At 44.8% G+C, this 20,117-nt stretch overlaps 1 protein-coding gene across 6 annotated transcripts in view; it reads left to right on the forward strand.

Annotated features, from left to right (window-relative positions):
* letm1 (leucine zipper-EF-hand containing transmembrane protein 1) overlaps positions 1-20,117 on the forward strand; it is a 43,432-nt gene that overhangs the window by 20,619 nt on the left and 2,696 nt on the right. For 2 of the 6 annotated variants that reach the window (XM_052151442.1, XM_052151443.1), the window contains exons 9-14: positions 2,136-2,306; positions 2,410-2,535; positions 4,281-4,415; positions 8,124-8,317; positions 8,537-8,569; positions 19,693-19,849. In XM_052151442.1, coding sequence (XP_052007402.1) covers positions 2,136-2,306; positions 2,410-2,535; positions 4,281-4,415; positions 8,124-8,317; positions 8,537-8,569; positions 19,693-19,849 — 816 coding nt within the window. The remainder of the gene's footprint in view (positions 1-2,135; positions 2,307-2,409; positions 2,536-4,280; positions 4,416-8,123; positions 8,318-8,536; positions 8,570-19,692; positions 19,850-20,117) is intronic. The other 4 variants (XM_052151446.1, XM_052151447.1, XM_052151444.1 and 1 more) reach the window with 3 other exon arrangements.

Genomic DNA, 20,117 nt, shown 5'->3' on the forward strand with positions numbered 1-20,117 from the left:
GTCACCCTCACCATGGCAAAGACATGGAGAATTGAAATTAGACAACTTAAAAGGTGAAACTAATATATTATATAGACTCATTACAAGCAAAGTAAGATATTTCAAGCCTTTATTTGATATAATTTTTATGATTATGGCTTACAGCTTATGAAACCCCAAATTCAGAATCTCAGAAAATTAGAATATTGTGAAAAGGTTCAGTATTGTAGGCTCAAAGTGTCACACTCTAATCAGCTAAACACCTGCAAAGGGTTCCTGAGCCTTTAAATGGTCTCTCAGTCTGGTTCAGTTGAATTCACAATCATGGGGAAGACTGCTGACCTGACAGTTGTGCAGAAAACCATCATTGACACCCTCCACAAGGAGGGAAAGCCTCAAAAGGTAATTGCAAAAGAAGTTGGATGTTCTCAAAGTGCTGTATCAAAGCACATTAATAGAAAGTTAAGTGGAAGGGAAAAGTGTGGAAGAAAAAGGTGCACAAGCAGCAGGGATGACCGTAGCCTGGAGAGGATTGTCAGGAAAAGGCCATTCAAATGTGTGGGGAGCTTCACAAGGAGTGGACTGAGGCTTCAAATGTCAGTATTCCTCTTGTCAAGCCGCTCCTGAACAACAAACAAGGTCAGAAGCGCCTTACCTGGGCTAAAGAAAAAAAGAACTGGTCTGTTGCTCAGTGGTCCAAAGTCCTCTTTTCTGATGAGAGCAAATTTTGCATCTCATTTGGAAACCAAGGTCCCAGAGTCTGGAGGAAGAATGGAGAGGCACACAATCCAAGATGCTTGAAGTCCAGTGTGAAGTTTCCACAGTCTGTGTTGGTTTGGGGAGCCATGTCATCGGCTGGTGTTGGTCCACTGTGCTTTATTAAGTCCAGAGTCAACGCAGCCATCTACCGGGACATTTTAGAGCACTTCATGCTTCCTTCAGCAGACAAGCTTTATGGAGATGCTGACTTCATTTTCCAGCAGGACTTGGCACCTGCCCACACTGCCAAAAGTACCAAAACCTGGTTCAATGACCATGGTATTACTGTGCTTGATTGGCCAGCAAACTCGCTTGACCTGAACCCCATAGAGAATCTATGGGGCATTGCCAAGAGAAAGATGAGAGACATGAGACCAAATAATGCAGAAGAGCTGAAGGCCGCTATTGAAGCATCTTGGTCTTCCATAACACCTCAGCAGTGCCACAGGCTGATAGCATCCATGCCACGCCGCATTGAGGCAGTAATTAATGCAAAAGGGGCCCAAACCAAGTACTGAGTACATATGCATGATTATACTTTTCAGAGGGCCGACATTTCTGTATTTAAAATCCTTTTTTTTTTATTATTGATTTCATGTAATATTCTGAATTTGGGGTTTTCATAAGCTGTAAGCCATAATCATCAAAATTATATCAAATAAAGGCTTGAAATATCTTACTTTGCTTGTAATGAGTCTATATAATATATTAGTTTCACCTTTTAAGTTGAATTAATGAACTTTTGCACGATATTCAAATTTTTCGAGTTTCACCTGTATTGTACAGTGATAAAATACAACAACATTTATATTAAAAATGAAGTGAAATAAAGATGTGTCAATGATGAAAGTTATTCAAAATAACTAACATGTTTTTATTTTGTTATTTCTTTTTTTTACTTTTGAGGGAATAATGTCCCAAAACCACATATGTGGACATCATGTTTATTAGCACGCTGACGCCTGTAAAAAGCCTCTAATAAAGTGAATTTTTAAAGCGCCATATCAAACGAAACTAGAGATGCTACTCTTTACACTCAAACAGGTTTCAATAAAAAACATAAATAGGTTTCTTAACAGAGGAACTTTTGCCATAGAAGCGTTTAACAGAAATTGACGGCATGCTGTTGTGTCACATGACTTGGTGCGCCAGAATTTTAACCCTTAAATGACAATCTAGAGTCTTGTAAACAGTATTCAGTCGGTTTAAATTTATTTAAATTATGCGTTTCGTATAGCAAAGCCAAAATACCACGTCCATACATGTGGACCACCACAAGGTTAAGGTATATCACTCAGCCCTAGTACACAGACTTTTAAACTGCTTATTAGACTCCATGGACAATTCTGAAGCTGCATTTTAATCTGGAAAAATAAGTGTTGTGTGTGCTTTCACAGGCTAAGGAGGCGCAGGTGAAGGTTGCAGAGCTGGACTTCTCTAAAGTTGATAATAAGACCAAGCTGGAGGCCACGCTGCAGGAAGAGGCAGCCATCCGTGAGGAGCACAGAGAGAGAGAGCAGGAGAGATTGGCTGATGCTGAAGAGAAAGCAAAGGAACAGGCCGCACTGGTCATTACTGTCACCATTAGGTTCTTTCAGCCCAACAGCAATACCCCAATAATTTTTATAGTATTGTTGCAATGTTTATGGAAGGATGTAAATGTATTTTTAGGAGGGTGAGATGCTGGAGTTGGATGCAAACAGGCGGGTGGATGCTGAGCATGCTCTCTCCAGTGTAGATGTAGCCATCCATTCAGAAACATTACGAGATACTGCACCAGTATTGGAGGGTATCAAGGTAACAATGTCACACAAAACACACACACACACACACACACATACAAAAATAGCATGTAGGCTATACATTTGCTACTGACAAGTCCAGCTAATGTGCTTGTGCATTCTATAGCAATAAGACCAGGCAATTTGGCTCTTTTAACTCAAAAGTGGAACTTTCCTACAGTTGCCATACGGAGCGTTTAAATCTCCCAGTTTTTTCCCGATTAATTTTCTAAGTGGTCCATCTCCGTATAATGTCACTGGAGTTACAGATGTGTCAAATCTTGACCTAAGTTTTATAACACAAGATCTTGATCATGCTTGTTTCAATGGCACACTTTTTTTTTTGCCTCTTGTATTGTGTATAATTGTACGTGTTTATTTATTTCTCCAGTTTGAGCAGTGGCAGAGGTATCTGCACATTCAGGTTTGCTAAAATTCTAAACTGTTGCCCATCTGGAGGAAACCACACTGACTTCTCTGCTCTTCTAGTCACTTTAATGTGTGCTTTCTCAAACAAATCTGTAGCAGTTTGGGAAAGGAGGATGTGGAAACCGGAGTAACAAACAAAAATTATTTAAATAACACAAAAGCTGAACTGAAAACATAATGACACATCGACGAACACACACACAGAGCGGCCGCATGCATCTCTCTCTCTCTCTATCTGGCATCCCAGGCTCGTCCCTTATCTCCCTCCTGCTTATTAGACAACTCAGCACTGGGCTTGCATCCTCACGGCCCGGCCATGCCCTCCTCCTCGTCACAAAAACATTTCCAATATCTGTTCCAAAAATGGTTTTCCTAGGGTAAGGGATGGACTAGTTTCTGTACCAAATGTACATCCTTTTGTGTGAATATGGTGATTTTAAAGAGCAGAGGACTTGTGTGGTTATGCTTGTATCCTCCTACCCACTCCACCCCAACTCTGTCCCTTTATGAGTATGTGTGAGTCTGTAGGACAGTGCATATGAAACTTGCAGCAAATCCTTGAGGATATTTGTTTTGTCACACAGAACTCCACTAAATTGGCATTAAAATGTGTTCTGGTTGGTTTTAGTTACCTTTTTGTAATCACCTTTTTTGTACGGTAGACTTTCCCTCCCTCTGTGGTTGTGTGATCCTATTATTAAAGGAGGACCAGCACTTTTGTCTCTGCATCAGTGTTTGGGAGTAATTATCGTAACTAAAATTAGCCTAACTACATTATTCAATACTGTTACTGTAGTCCATCTGTTTTCAGAATAAACACTACGTCTATCGCTGGTTGATGTCACATTGTATTACACATGCAGCCTAACAAGTGACTGAGCTGAGTATGTGCTCAAAACACTGATTTATTTAAGAAATCACCCAATAGTGTTATCTGTATGGCATTTTACTTTTCTTTTTTTATATATAGCAAAATAAATACTGCTCTATTACTTTATTACTTTATTTATTTATTTATTTATTAATGTATTGTTCAGGTTTGATGCTGTTACACTAATTGAGATAAAATATAAATGTATTAAATTGTTAAAAAATATTTTGTAATTTATTAAATATATAAAATGTAAAAATATCATCCCTTTATATAGCTACAATGTAATTTGATGCTTTTTGTTAGTAATTTGTTGTGTAGATAGTTGGGTAGCTTAACTTTAGTTCACAATATGAATAGCTAAAAAAAACTGGCAAGCTACAATTTCCCCAACACTGCTCAGGATGTATGTTAAAGTGTGAATCTGTTAATGGAGTTAATGTGTGTGTTTGAACTTTCAGGGGGAGGAGATCACTAAGGAGGAGATTGACATGCTGAATGATGCCTGCACAAAACTGAAAGAGCAGAAGAAACTGCTCACCAAAGAGAAGGAGGAACTGGAGGAGCTGAAGGATGATGTGCAGGAGTATAGCGAGGTGTGTGAATGTGGATAGAGGGACAGTAGTTCTCATTCACTAACTGTGTGTACACTCATTTGTTTGTAAAACCTGTGTGTGAATATTTTCATGCAAAAATCATGTTCATCATCTTTTTTTATGCAATTATCAATTTTGTACATGCTTTTTTAAATTTAGAATAGAATTAAAAACCTACTCAAACCACGCAAATGCAAAAATCACAGAATCCTGGTGGCCTTAGTAACATGGAATGTGTTAAGACAATTTGTAGCAGGTAAAGGTTGGGCAGGAGGAAGCGGGAACCGGCTGAACAATCAACATAAATCTTTATTGCATAAATTAACTTAGACACATATGCAGTGTGACCGCGTGTGTCTCTTTCTCTCGAACCGGCGTCTCCGGCCACCCCTTATCTCGCTGTCCCGCTGATTCAGTGCCGGCCGTGTTCCATCACGGCCCGGCCACGCCCTCCTCCTTGTTACACTCCTCCCCTGCATGATTCTGGCGGGGGTGCTGCCGGTCTGGCTAACCCCCCACCCCAATCTCTGGGTGGTGAGATGCTTCCCTTCCGGCTGTTCTGTCAGCTGGTGGTCCACCCCACCTGTGAACCTGGGGAAAGAGACGAGGGGAGGTATGGGGAGAGGGAAAGGGTGAGCGGAGACACACAGAGAAAAGAGAGAGAGAAGAACTTGCTCTCCGGCTCACCCGGTCCTCAACCGCTCCTCCGCCCTCTGGCGGACACCAGCTCGCTCTTCCCCCGGTGGACGGCAGCGAATCTACCAGCCCCTGGCGGACAGAACCTCTCCTCCCCTTCTCGGCTGACAGCCATATTTCCTCCGGCTATTGGTGGTTGGCAGCGACCCCTCCGTCCCCAGGCAGACAGCCGCGGCTGCTCCCCTTGTGGATGGCAGCAGCAAGGACTCCACGTGCATCCCTCCTCCCTCCTGGGTTTCGGCATCAGTGTAGCAATTCAAAGATGGCAAAGGAGGAAGCTGGGACTGGCTTGACCAACACATAGATATTTAATAAACCCATTTCAGTGTGTAACAAAACAAAATCATGCACTGCTTTTCAGCCAGCTACGTCTGAACTTAAAAAAGACACACCCAAACAGGTTTGTGCATCTCTCTCTCATCTGCCGCTGTCTCCTTTCCTTAAATACTCCTGCCAACCCTCACTGGAATGCAAGACCGGTGTGGCACACATGTGGACCTCATTCACCACTTATCTTCCCGGCCTGCTCTGCCCAGACGCCGCTCAGCCCCGCCCTGCTCGCCACATAATAGTTGTTGTTGTTATTATTATAATTCAAAATTGAAAGTAAGAGACTCTACAATATGTCTTTATTTCAGAATAACCAAAATAATGGAAATTCACTAAACAGTTGCGCATCATTTGCCCATAGTATTACTAACCACCTGCATTATAGTTTATTCGGCCGCATTTAACTCTTTAAGTGAAAACACGTCTCCTTTCTATGTAAATGAATTATTATTGATTGTGCTTTATTCACAAAACTCCTTGCTGTTTACCCAGCGCGTTATTACTGCCCAAGGAAAGATTTGTTATGGTGCATTTTCTATCGAACATGACAACAGTAATTCATTAAATGATTGTGAAGATCGTTATAATCTGGCATTCAGTGCATCTGGAAAATATTCACAGTGCTTAATTTTTCCTCATTTTGTTATGTTACAGCCTCATTCCAAAATGGATGAAATTCATTATTTTACTACAAATTCTACAAACAATTCCACATAATGACAGCTTGAAAGAAGTTTGTTGGAAATCTATGCAAATGTATTAAAAAAAAAAAGAAAATCACATGTACTCACATGTAAAGTATTCACATCCTTTCCCATGACACTCAAAATTGAGCTCAGGTGCATCCTGTTTCCACTGATCATCCTTGATGTTTCTACAACTTGATTGGAATCCACCTGTGGTAAATGCAGTTGATTGGACATGATTTGGAAAGGCACACACCTGTCTATATAAGGTCCCACAGTTAACAGTGCATGTCAGAGCACAAACCAAGCCATGAAGTCCAAGGAATTGTCTGTAGACCTCCGAGACAGGATTGTATTGAGGCACAGATCTGGGGAAGGGTACAGAAACATTTCTGCAGCATTGAAGGTCCCAAAGAGCACAGTGGTCTCCATCATCCATAAATGGAAGAAGTTTGGAACCACCAGGACTCTTCCTAGAGCTGGCCGCCCAGCCAAACTGAGCGATCGGGGAGAAGGGCCTTAGTCAGGGAGGTGAACAAGAACCCGATGGTCACTCTGACAGAGCTCCAGCATTTCTCTGTGGAGAGAGGAGAAACTTCCAGAAGAACAACCATCTCTGCAGCACTGCACCAATCAGGCCTGTATGGTAGAGTGGCCAGACGGAAGCCACTAAAAAGGCACATGGCACATGACATCCGCCTGGAATTTGCCAAAAGGCACCTGAAGGACTCTCAGACCATGAGAAACAAAATTCTCTGGTCTGATGAAACAGATTGAACTCTTTGGCCTGAATGGCAAGCATCATGTCTGGAGGAAACCTCATCACCTGGCCAATACCATCCCTACAGTGAAGCATGGTGGTGGCAGTATCATGCTGTGTGGATGTTTTTCAGCGGCAGGAACTGGGAAACTAGTCAGGATCGAGGGAAAGATGAATCCAACAATGTACAGAGACATCCTTGATGAAAACCTGCTCCAGAGCACTCTGGACCTCAGACTGGGGCAAAGGTTCATCTTCCAACAGGACAACGAACCTTAGCACACAGCCAAGATAACAAAGGAGTGGCTACGGGACAACTCTGTGAATGTCCTTGAGTGGCCCAGCCAGAGCCCAGACTTGAACCCGATTGAACAGAAGGAGAGATCTGAAAATGGCTGTGCACCGACACTCCCCATCCAACCTGATGGAGCTTGAAAGGTCCTGCAAAGAAGAATGGGAGAAACTGCCCAAAAATAGGTGTGCTAAGCTTGTAGCATCATACACAAAAAGACTTGAGACTGTAATTGGTGCCAAAGGTGATTCAACAAAGTATTGAGCAAAGGCTGTGAATACTTATGTACATGTTTTTGTTTTTTATTTTTAATAAATTTGCTAAGATTTCAAACAAACTTCTTTCAAGCTGTCATTATGTGGAATTGTTTGTAGAATTTTTAGGAAAATAATTAATTTAATCAATTTTGGAACATAACATAATAAATTTGGAAAAAGTTAAGCGCTGTGAATACTTTCAGGGGTCTGGATCAGAGTAGTGGAGTGATGCTGCACAGTCCCAGCAGAGTGTACCAGATTGCGGTAGTCTGCTGCATCCTCTGCTATATAGCGATCAGAACTTTGGGCTGTTTCCTGATCTGCATAATTTAGCATGAGATTTTAGTAAATCTCATGCTAAACCAGTGCAGAGCGCCAATTTTTAGAGTGATATGATGCATTTAAGGGGTTGTGCGGAAAGCCCTTATATGGAGTTTGTTTGGGCTTGTATTATATATTTTTACTATGGTTTGGGCATATAATTACTAAATATAGGCACACATTCTCCCTCAGTTTCATCAGCATACAAAATATTTTTTGTAGTACACGGTTTTTAGTTAATGTTAATGTGCATGTGATATAAGACTACATACATTTTGTTTTGTAATTCTGATCTGTATACAGCATTTAAACATGCAAGAATATCAGATCCACTTGTTTAAGTAGTGTGCCTGTCTCTCTGCACAGGACCTGGAAGAGATTAAGCGAGAGCTGTCTAAAACCGGAGAGGAGAAAGTGGTGGAGGAGTCTAAAGCAAGTAAACGCCTGTCAAAGCGGGTCAACCGTATGATTGGTAGGATTGATAAGATCATCAGTGAGCTGGAGAAGGACAAGGTAGTGCTAGATGGACAGATGGACAGCGGAACCACACCCCCAATCGGGTAAGAGACTGTTCCTATGGAATTGGGTTGAATGGTGATGTTTGTCTTTTCATCTGTGTGTTGGTGTTAATGTAATTCCATCTGGAGTGAAGTAAACATGGTGGGAAATCTACACATTAAAATGGTGGTGTAAGAATAGCCTCACAAAGGTGTAGACGCAAACAAAAAGAGAAGGTTCCTAGTCAAATTAAACCTATATTTCTGTTGTTGTTTTTTTAGATTGTTCTTTGAGAAACATAGTGACTTGCCAAGGTAAGGACAGGAGAGACCTCTTGCTTTTGTTTTTTTTTTATTTCTTCACGAAAATCATTAACTGGACAAAAAACTGTTAAGATGTGGACAATCCGATTTGATTTGTATTGATTTGTTTTTATAATTTTTTTTTATCCATCAACAACATGCTTGTCATTTTGTTTTTTTGGCACCATTACATAAGTAATGCTGGCCATTGTGAAATTAATCAGTAGTTTGTGTAACATTGTGGCATAAGTTCTGCTTCTCTTGTATGCTCTTGTTCAGTGTTCTTAGTGATGACATGATTACTTGATTAAGGGGCTTTTTAAGGCGTTCTTGTGGTTAAAAAAAGCTAGACGCAGTGAAACGATTAGAACAGAATGCAGGTGTCTCAAGATGTGTTCTTTTAACATGACACCGCATTTTAAAAACTTGATGTTCTCTTACGAGAGGTTCTCTCGTATTGCGTAAGCTAGCTTACGCTACGGAAAGATTCATCTTTTCTGAGATATTGAAGCCAAAAATTATCCTTAATTTTTGTATCCATTGTCAACGCAGTGCGGCAGCTGCAGACCTTGAGCGGGCTATCTAGCGAGCTCGTAGGTTGCTCTGCGGCAACTGCTGCAGCCTATAGACGAGCTTGGGCTGAACTCGCGATCCAATGAGAGGCGTCCGCGCGCTCACTGCATCAAAGCCCGCCAAAATGGGCGTGACTAGAGTGCATATAAGCGTAGTTCGTAGGCTGGAACCCTGATTTTCATCTCTTCAGCGAAGCTCTTTGCATCACTGAACTGGAAGCCGCGTCGCCGTTCGAGGGGCATCAAGCAAGCGTGGACAGCGCTCGAAGAAGCCGGCGACGTATCCTTTTTAAAAGCAAGCTAGGTCTTAAGAACTTCACAAAAGAGTACGAGCGTCTTTTTTAAGATGCTTCGCTCCACTTGCGCCTCATGCCGCGCTCCTCTCAGCACCGGAGACCGCCACATCATCTGCGCTCTCTGCCTGGGACTGGGGCATGCAGAGCTCGCTCGCCGAGGCGGATGCGATCTCTGCAAGGAGCTGCCGATGTCGACCCTGCGGGCTCGACTCAGCGCTCAGGACCGAAGCCGCCGCGCCTTCCATTCAGCCGCGCGAGTAAAAGCGCCGCTCTCAAAGGCTGCCGGAAACAATGGTAGAAGCGATTGCCTCGCCGGAGCCCATCCCTCGAGCATCGCCTTCACCCTCCCCGCCCACCGGGGCCGCGCAGTTGCCGCCGAGCGGCTGCTCTGCTGCCATCTCGGACAAAAAGCGTAGGATAAGGGCTGTTCCATCATGGCTTCGGACAGCGAGGAGTGGTCAGGCTCACACGCCTCCTCCTCGGCCCAGGAATCCAGCAGGACCCGCGCCCGAGTCGGAGGGAACTAACACGCCTCCTCACACAGGCTGTCGACCGCCTCGGGCTCGAGTGGTCACCGCCCTTGAGCAGGCACCCAACAGACTTGACGGCTGCTTTCACAGAGCCGCCGCAGCAGCACCCGCTACCCGGCCGCTCCCTTCCTGCCGGAACTCCACGCCGAGCTTTCCAAATTATGGAACGCGCCTTTCTCGGCCAGGGTCCGATTCCACGTCTCCACCTCTCTTGCGTCGGTGGATGGCGCCGCTGAGAAGGGCTACGCTTCCATCCCTCCGGTCGAGGATGCGGTAGCAGCACACCTTTTGCCCGCCCTCCGCGAGATGGCGGTCTAAACCAGTGCTCCCGTCTAAGGCCTGCAGAACAACTTCCGCCTTTGTTGGCCGCGCCTATTCCGCCGCCGGCCAAGCTGCATCTGCTCTGCACTCTAAGACCGTCCTACAGATCCTCCAAGCGGACCTTCTGCAGGAGTGGGATGAGGAAAGTAGGCATCCAGAGGCGGTTGCAGACATACGGAGTGCTACGGACCTCGCCCTCCGCGCTACCAAAGCTGCAGCCCAAGCTATAGGGAAGTGCATGGCCGCGTTGACTGTGACCGAGAGACATCTGTGGTTAACGCTAGCCGACATGGGAGAAGCAGAGCGCTCTACGTTCTTCAACGCACCGCTCTCTCCATCCGGTCTCTTCGGCTCCGCGGTGAGTGGTATCATTGACCGGTTTTCAGAGGTCCAAAAAGCCACACAAGCCATGAATGTTTTTCTGCCTCGTCGCGCTAGCTCCTCTGCAGGCCGCTCACGTGATCAGCCTCCTGCACGAGCCTCTTCACAGCGCCCAGGTCAACAATCTCAGACTTCTCAGCGTCGACAGGGCGGCCGCCCTCGATCGCGCTCAGACAGCCGCCGCAGACCGCCGCCGCAGACCGCCGCCGCCCCGCGGGCCTCGATTTCAGGTAACGCTGAAACCAGAGCAACCGAAGTCTTCCTAACTTTGTTGAACAAACGACGGCTCAGTCCCGCCACGGCCGGACCACCGTCAAAGCTTTGCCCCCTGTCAGTCCCCTTCATTCAGGTTTCTACAGTGGTGAATTTAGCAGCCAACAAGCCGGTGACACTGCCCGCTTGCCTGCTATCAAACGCCGTTTTCACGGCGACCCAAATAAATCTTGTAAAGAGCAAACATGTCTTATGTGTAGAAAATGTGCCCACAACTCAGTGTTCGCCCCTACACACAAGCATAACACATCCCGTGCCCCTATCAGAGCACGCTCTCATAAAGCGGTTACGTAACCGCTCGAGCGTCAGAGTCAATGAAGGCGCCCATTCTCTGGCCGCTCTGTCACACGACCAGCCCTATGTGTAGAAAATGTGCCCACAATCCAGTGTTCACTTCTGCACACAAGCACTGCATGTCTCGTGTCCCCACCAGAGCACGCTCACATAAAGCGGTTACGAACCGCTCGAGCGCTAGAGTCAATAAATGCGCCCATCGAATACGCGTGCGCCCATTCTCTGCCCGCTCTGTTACACGGCCAGCAAACATTCCTCTGTGTGTAAGTCCCGTGCCCATGAATATGCTTGCGCATCACGTAACAGATGTGACTCTTTCCCCATTCATTCCAATCGGGAAGTCACTCACAAAACAGCCTGTTCATGCTGTCTGCGAGCAATCATGCATGAACACACTAAACGCACTCACACATTTTGTTCAGCTCTGTGTGCGGCAATCAGAGCGAATTGGCCATTCACCCTCTAGCGTTACGCTTCAAAGCATGGGAAGCTATTCCAGGGATATCCAAGTGGGTGTTAAGCACAATACAACAGGGCTATTTGCTACAGTTCGATCGCCGCCCTCCTCGCTTCAGAGCGCGGTTCGAAACCACTGTGAACACGGAAGCAGCGTGCATGCTTCGTTCAGAAATAGCAAGCCTTCTGTGCAAAAGGGCCATAGAGAAAGTGCCACCCTCTCTGAGCTGAGTCGGGGCTTTACAGCCGTTATTTTCTTGTTCCCAAGAAAGACGGCGGCCTCAGACCCATATTAGATCTCAGGGTTTTGAACAAGGTGCTTGCAAAAGACCGTTCAAAATGCTTACAATCAGGAAACTCCTCACGCATGTGCGCCAGAGGGACTGGTTTATTTCTCTCGATCTGAAAGATGCATACATTCAGATTCAGATAAATCCCGTCACAGGCCATTCTTGAGATTCAGCTCGACGGCCAGGTTTATCAATACACCGTCCTCCCGTTCGGCCTGTCCTTAGCACCCGTACTTTCACGAAGTGCATGGATGCGGCGCTCGCACCCCTGTGGAGTCAGGGTTTGCAAATTTTGAACTAATTGGACGACTGGCTGATTATGGCACAGTCACATATGGAGCTTCTGTCTCACAGAGCAGTTCTCCTCAGCCATCTGAACAGTTTGGGTCTTGCAGTCAATTGGACCAAGAGCTCACTACAGCCCAGTCAGACAATTTCCTTCCTTGGAATAGAACTAGACTCCGTGGCAATGACGGCTCGCTTATCTACACAGCCGGCGCGTGTTCAGCGACTAGCCGCATCTTTTCAGATGAACAGCCTCACGCCTCTGAAGAAATTCCAGAGAGTGCTAGGTTACATGGCCTCAGCCGCAGCAGTACTTCAGCTGGGTTTACTGCACATCGCTCGCTTCAGCATTGGCTAAACACCCGCTCGTCTCGCCGGGCTTGGGCCACAGGCCACCAGCCCATCAAGGTGACTCAGACCTGTATATCAGCTCTGCAGCCCTGGACAGTGGCCGAATGGTATCAGCGGGAGTGACAATGGGAGCTGTATCTCGCCGAAAAGTCATCTCGACAGACGGCGTCCAACACGGGTTGGGGCGCGGTCTCGCGAGGGCTCTCCGGTTTTCGGCCTATGGTCAGTTCAGGAAAAGCTCCTTCACATAAATTGTCTGGAAATGATAGCGGTCGAGTACGTGCTGTGCGCTTTCTCCCAGTCATTCAGGGTCACCACATCCTGGTCCGTTCGGACAACAGATCTGTGGTATCCTACCTAAACCGTCAGGGCGGTGTCAGATCCAGGAACCTCTTCCATCTGACCGAAACGCATACTGAGTTGGTCCCAGTGCCACCTGCGCTCGCTGAGGGTGACGCGCGTGCCAGGCCACCTGAACGGCGGCCCGGACAGACTGTCCAGAGACAATATTCCCCCAGGGGAATGGTCCCTGCACGCTCAAACAGTCCAGACGTTATGGCACCTATTCGGCAGAGCAGAGATAGACCTCTTTGCGTCCAAAGAGAACTCTCACTGCCCAATATTTTTCTCGAGCGAGGACGCGCTGGCCCAGGACTGGCCCAGGCGACTGCTTTACGCCTTCCCTCCCGTCTCGCTATTGCCACAGGTAATGCAGAGGATCAGGGAAGCGTGTCACTCGGTGCTCCTCATAGCCCGCGTTGGGAGAATCAGACATGGTTCCCGGAGCTTATGCAGCTGTCACTGACAGCGCTGTGGCCCATCCCAGTGAGAGCAGATCTCCTCTCTCAAGCTCGCGGCACAATCTGGCATCCCCACCCAGAGCGCTGGGCGCTGCATGCGTGGGTGATCAACGACTACCCGTCGCTCTGCCAGAAGGAGTAATAAACACCATCATACATGCTAGAGCCCCTTCCACGAGAAGACTCTATGCGTCAAAATGGTCTGTGTTCTCAAAATGATGCACCGACAGAGACCTGGACCCGCGGACATGTGGGGTGTCATCGCTGCTCGTATTCCTACAAGAGCTGCTGGATAAGGGCAGATCCCCATCCACGCTCAAAGTGTATGCGGCGGCCGTTGCGGCGTTCGCTGAACCCCTGCACGGTCAGTCATGGGGTAAAAACGAGCTGGTCATCCGCTTCCTCAGGGGAGCTAGAAGGATGAACCCCGCGCCCCCATCGGTTCCTATCTGGGATCTTTCTATAGTTCTCGAAACTATGAAAGCCCCCTTTCGAACCACTTCAATCCGTGGATTTGAAATACCTTTCACTCAAAACCGTTTTCTGACTGCCCTGTCATCAGTCAAGCGTGTGGGAGACCTTCACGCGCTGTCTGTCAGCTGCGTGTCTTGAGTTTGGACCAAGTTACTCCAAGGTCATTTTAAAGCCTAGACACGGCTATGTTCCCAAGGTGATCGGTACTCCTTTCAGAGCACAGGTCATTTCCCTATCGGCGCTGCCAGCACCGATAGTGAACGCGACGCCAATCTCCTTTGCCCGGTCAGAGCACTGAGATTGTATACTGCGCGCTCCGCCGCTTTCAGACGCTCTGAGCAGCTTTTTGTTTCGTTCAGAGGGCGCACCAAAGGTCTCGCCGCCTCGAAACACACACTATCTAGATGGATAGTGGACGCTATTGCTGCTGCATACGCGTCAAAAGACCTGCCATGCCCGCTGGGCATTAGGGCTCACTCCACTAGAGGCATGGCATCCTCGTGGGCATGGTCCAGCGGGATTTCCATTCACGATATATGTGTGGCAGCGTGATGGACTTCCCCCTCCACCTTTGTCAGATTTTACAATATGGAAGTGCCCGCTCTGCAGGCAAAACTACTAGCGGTTTAATACGCTACAGCTCCCCTGGTGAGCTGCACTGATGGGTCACATTCCACGCAGACCGGCACCGCCGCTCTGTCGTTCCCTTCCCACTATGTGCTTATGTATTACACAATCAATGACCCGCATTCTTGCCGGCCAAATATTATTTCCCCACTCATAAGGGCTCCCGGGTCCCCCTTAATTCCCTGGGGCTCATACAGTGGATGCTTGGCGTGCACGGCGTTGACAATGGGTTCCCGTAGCGTAAGCTAGCTTACATAATACGAGAGAACCTCTCGTGAAGAGAACGTATCGGTTACCTAATGTAACCTCGGTTCTCTCTAGATGAGGGAGCGAGTATTGCGTAGCCGGCCGTGCTTTCGCGCCACGGCGACTTTTCGCTTCAGTCAATGAAAACCAGGGTTCCAGCCTACGAACTACGCTTATATGCACTCTAGTCACGCCCATTTTGGCGGGCTTTGATGCAGTGAGCGCGGACGCCTCTCATTGGATGCGAGTTCAGCCCAAGCTCGTCTATAGGCTGCAGCAGTTGCCGCAGAGCAACCTATGAGCTCGCTAGATAGCCCGCTCAAGGTCTGCAGCTGCCGCACTGCGTTGACAATGGATACAAAAATTAAGGATAATTTTTTGGCTTCAATATCTCAGAAAAGATGAATCTTTCCGTAGCGTAAGCTAGCTTACGCAATACTCGTTCCCTCATCTAGAGAGAACCGAGGTTACGTTAGGTAACCGATACGTTTTTGCATGAGACACTGACCGTTAAAACACGTCTTGCTGTTTTTTTCAAAGACATCCATGTGAACAGCCCCATAAAGGTGCATTAAATTATATTTGTGTAGTGGTATATGGGTCAATGACAAATAAGATTTTCAAGATGAAAAAAAAAATATTTTAAGCAAAACAGTTTTAAAATGCATTTTTATGTCTAAAAAAATGTATGGTGTTGATTCATATTGGTTTTACAGCATTTTAGGCAGCATTAATTCATTATTAAACAAGATTTCTGATTTTACCACCCAGAAAATGTCAGGTGGTTGACCATATATTAATTTAAAATAATATACATTTAATGTACTTAGCACTACTGAGACTTGTAAATATGAACCATTGTAGTGTCTAAAATGCATATCACATGGTAAATTCCCTTTCTATTTCTTTATTTATTGCCCTTTTATTCCAAATCATATAAACGGCTGCTTTTCTGTGTGTTCAAACACCCATTTTTCCATAAGGACTTTTTATGTTTTGTTTTTAACTGTAAAAATTATTTGTATACGTTATGTAAAGTTTTTCAGTTATATTTCTTACTTAATTTTGCAATTGCAGTGGGAATTGATACATTTAAATGTAAATTTGCTGGTTGCACCACCTGACCATGACCGGTCGCACCACCTGACATTGTGATCAATAATGATTGATATTCACAAAATAAAAAGAAAGATATGTCATTGAATTTTATTCAGGTTTCAATTGGCTTTTTTTATTTTAATCCTCTGACCAATTTATACTCTATCTCAATTATATAATTAAATTTCATTAACAAGAAAGTGCAAAACAATACTGCATGTTATGATAACATTTGATCATCGCTTCTATAAATCTAGAAATTTAATACATCTCCGGGAACACATTTAAAAAACGCGAACATCTTTTATAAAATGTCAATACAAAAAACAAAACTTGGTAATACATAATACATATACACTAAAAAATGTTGGGTTGAAAATAACCTAATTTGGGTTGTTTTGCAACCCATGGCTGGGTCAAATATGGACAAACCCAACCGTGGGTTATTTTAACCTAACATGTTGGGTTGTACAACCAACCCAACTCTATGGGTTGATTGTCTAACACATATTATGGGTAGTGATAATTTTTTGCTGGGTTACAACAACCCTGTTGTAGGTAATGTCTCCCCATCCAGCTTGAAGCACTGCACTGATCAGCTGTCTCCAGTGTTCACAGACATTTTCAACACCTCACTGGAGACATGTCACGTGCCAGCCTGCTTCAAGTCTTCAACTATCATCCCTGTTCCCAAGAAGTCAAGGACCACAGGACATAACGACTTCAGACCCGTCACCCTGACCTCTGTGGTGATGAAGTCCTTTGAGCACCTTGTGCTTTCTCACCTCAAAGTCATCACCGACCCCCTCCTTGACCCCCTGCAGTTTGCATACAGAGCCAACAGGTCTGTAGACGATGCAGTCAACTTGGCCCTCCACTACATCCTCCGGCACCTGGACTCCGCAGGAACCTACGCCAGGATTCTGTTTGATGATTTCAGGTCTGCCTTTAACACCATCATCCCGGCTGTGCTCCAGGAGAAGCTCTCCCTGCTGGTGGATCACAGACTTCCTGTCTGACAGGAAGCAGCATGTGAGGCTGGGGAAACACATCTCCGACTCACAGTCCATTAGCACTGGATCCCCTCAGGGCTGCATTCTTTCTCCTCTGCTCTTCTCCCTGTACACTAACAGTTGCACCTCCGGTCACCAGTCCGTCAAGCTTCTGAAGTTTGCGGACGACACCTCCCTCATCGGACTCATCTCTGATGGTGACGAGTCCGCCTACAGGTGGGAGGTCGACCACCTGGTGACCTGGTGCAACCAAAACAACCTAGAGCTCAACACTCTAAAGATAGTGGAGATGGTTGTGGACTTCAGGAAGAACTCAGCCTCACCTGCACCTGTCCCCATCACCCTCTGCAACTCCACAATTGACACTGTGGAGTCTTTCTGCTTCCTGGGAACTATCATCTCCCAGGACCTCAAGTGGGAGCTGAACATCAGCGCCCTCATCAAGAAAGCACAACAGAGGATGTACTTCCTGCGGCAGCTGAAGAAATTCAACCTGCCAAAGTCAATGATGGTGCACTTCTACATAGCCATCATCGAGTCCATCCTCACTTCCTCCATCACTATCTGGTACGCTGCTACTACTGCCAAGGACAAGGGAAGACTTCAGCATGTCATCCGGTCTGCAAAGAAGGTGATTGGCTGCAATCTGCCGCCGCACCAGGACCTGTACGACTCCAGGACCCTGAAGCGTGCTGGAAAGATTGTAGCTGATCTCTCCCACCCTGGCCACAATCTCTTTGAATCACTCCCCTCTGGCAGAAGGCTGAGGTCCATCAGGACAAAAACCTCACGCCACAAGAACCGTTTCTTCCCATCCGCCACTTGCCTTATCAACAATGCCCAGTACCCACCCTGACACTCTCCACACTCCACCTCTGGCTCTACATTCCACTGCACTACTCTGCTCTTTTTATTTTATACATACTTTTAATTGATACTGCGTGGACATATTTATATTTATATTGCTTATATTTTTATTCTTGTTCATATATTTAGAGACTGTGTGAACGCACCTACAACACCACAACAAATTCCTTGTATGCGTAAAAAACGTACTTGGCAATAAAGCTTTTTCTGATTCTGATTCTGATGTGTTTCAAGCTGTTTATAAAGGGTTTGAAAGGACCATATCAGTATTTTCTGCAGTTTTTGTGAATTTATAACTCAGGTGTACATTGCATTTCTGCAGAGAGTATGTCATAGTTTTATATTTCACTACCTTCACTTATTGTAACTATATACAGACAAAAAATAGAAAGTGTTCTTCATAGAGAAAGCATAAGTATATTTTCATTCTCAATGTTTTGCATCTACAAAAACAAATTAAAATAGATTAATTTAAAGATGCTAATTGTTTTAGTATCAATGTTGATTATACAGTCCTATATTCTTGAAGAATAAGACTTTAAGATGGACAATGTGCTCTTTAAATTGTCACACATACCATAATAAAAAAAATATATATATATATATATACACATATGTAGATTGCACCTTTAAACAACTTAAAAGCTTTATATATTTATTAAAATGTATTTAATATATTCAAAAACATGAATTAACATGACTTTTTTTAGTTGGTTTAACTGTTACTCTGGTCACGACACCTGACATATTGGTAGCACCACCTGACATTTCAAACTCCATTAGAATCTAACAGGCATTAACTTGGACACCTATACAAATGTTTGACCATGTGTTCAAGGTTATACATACATTTTTTTTAATAAAATACACATTTTTATAATAACAACACATTTTCAAAGTTTCCAGGGGTCATACCACCTGACATGATAAGTTGAATCAACCTCATCATTACTCAAAAATGTCAAATTATCTAATATTTATGGGTGGGTGACTAATCTTGTTACTGCATCAAAGGGGTCCTCTGGAGTCTTCTGTGTGATGTCAAATGCCGTCACATGGTTTTCTTAAAGGAACATTGCATAAAATTGCATTTTTATGTCGGTCGCCCTACTTGACATTAGTAGAATTCAATTTTTCGGACAAAAGTTTTTTAAGTAATAGAATAGTTTTGAAATAGGTCCGATACACTATTTCCCCTCATTTATAAGGAATTTAACATAAAATCATGCCGAAATATTTGATTAAGAATTTTATTGTGAAAATGAACATTTATATCTCAGTTTTGTTCTCTGCTTGTACGTTCGGACAGTCGCACCACCTGACATTTTTGGTCTTTCAAACACCAAAACTCAAAAAATCTATTGAATTTCAATAAAATGAAAAGGGTTTCTTATAAAGGGGATATTGTAGATCCATTTGATATATGACAAGTATCTATTCAAATTCTTTTTAGGAAAATAATGAATTTGGACACAAAAAATACATGTCATGTCATTGACCCATATGTTGCACTGACACCTAGGTGCATAGATGTAGCAGCATGCAAAAACAGTTACCGATGCCATTGAAAACATTTGCTATTCATAGATAGCCGTGATTACTTTATTCTGCAAGTGAATAAAGCGTCTTAAAATAGTTGATTATCAAGATAAATCAAGTAATATTCGAGTGGTCACGTGATCTCAACATGGTGCCGCTTATGAACTAGAGTCACTGAGTTCACCTTTTATTTTGAGTAAAGTTTCACTACTGTGAAACCATAAATTAGGCTTGTAAAATGTTGTCAGAAGATTAGAGAGCGAGTAATTTGCTTGTTACTCTACTACATTACTAAGTAATAACTGGAGTCTTTTTTGGGAACCCATCCGTGCATGTCTTGGCATGCAATTTGGTTGATTAACACTTCTCCTCCTCCACCATCTTACCCTCTGTGTTATCAAGTAACCGTTCCCTGTATGCAGTGTGTTGCTGTCCTACAGGGAGAATCTGATTAGCATCAACGAGCTCATTGCAGTCATGAGGCAGATCCAGAGCATTCCCGAACACAAGCTGCTCAGCATGGCAGAGGCACTCGATGAAAACAAGGATGGCAAGATAGACATTGATGATGTCATCAAGGTGAGCTGATTGAAAAGAAACACATCTGCAATATCTCTCTATACTGGAACCTTAATAATAATAATATTTATTTTATATAGCGAGTGCCTTTCCATAGATGAAAGACTCTTCAGGAATGGCTCTTAAAGTGTGGGGGGGGCCCAGGGGTGTGGTTAAGAGGGCACGAAAGATTGCCCCATTCTTAAATATAGTTTTCTTTCACACATTCAAATTTAGGGATGTCCCGACACCACCAATACTTGTATCTGAATCGGGTCCAATACTGTGA

The sequence above is a fragment of the Xyrauchen texanus genome, chromosome 20 (genome assembly GCF_025860055.1).
Source record: "Xyrauchen texanus isolate HMW12.3.18 chromosome 20, RBS_HiC_50CHRs, whole genome shotgun sequence".
Classification (NCBI taxonomy): domain Eukaryota; kingdom Metazoa; phylum Chordata; class Actinopteri; order Cypriniformes; family Catostomidae; genus Xyrauchen; species Xyrauchen texanus.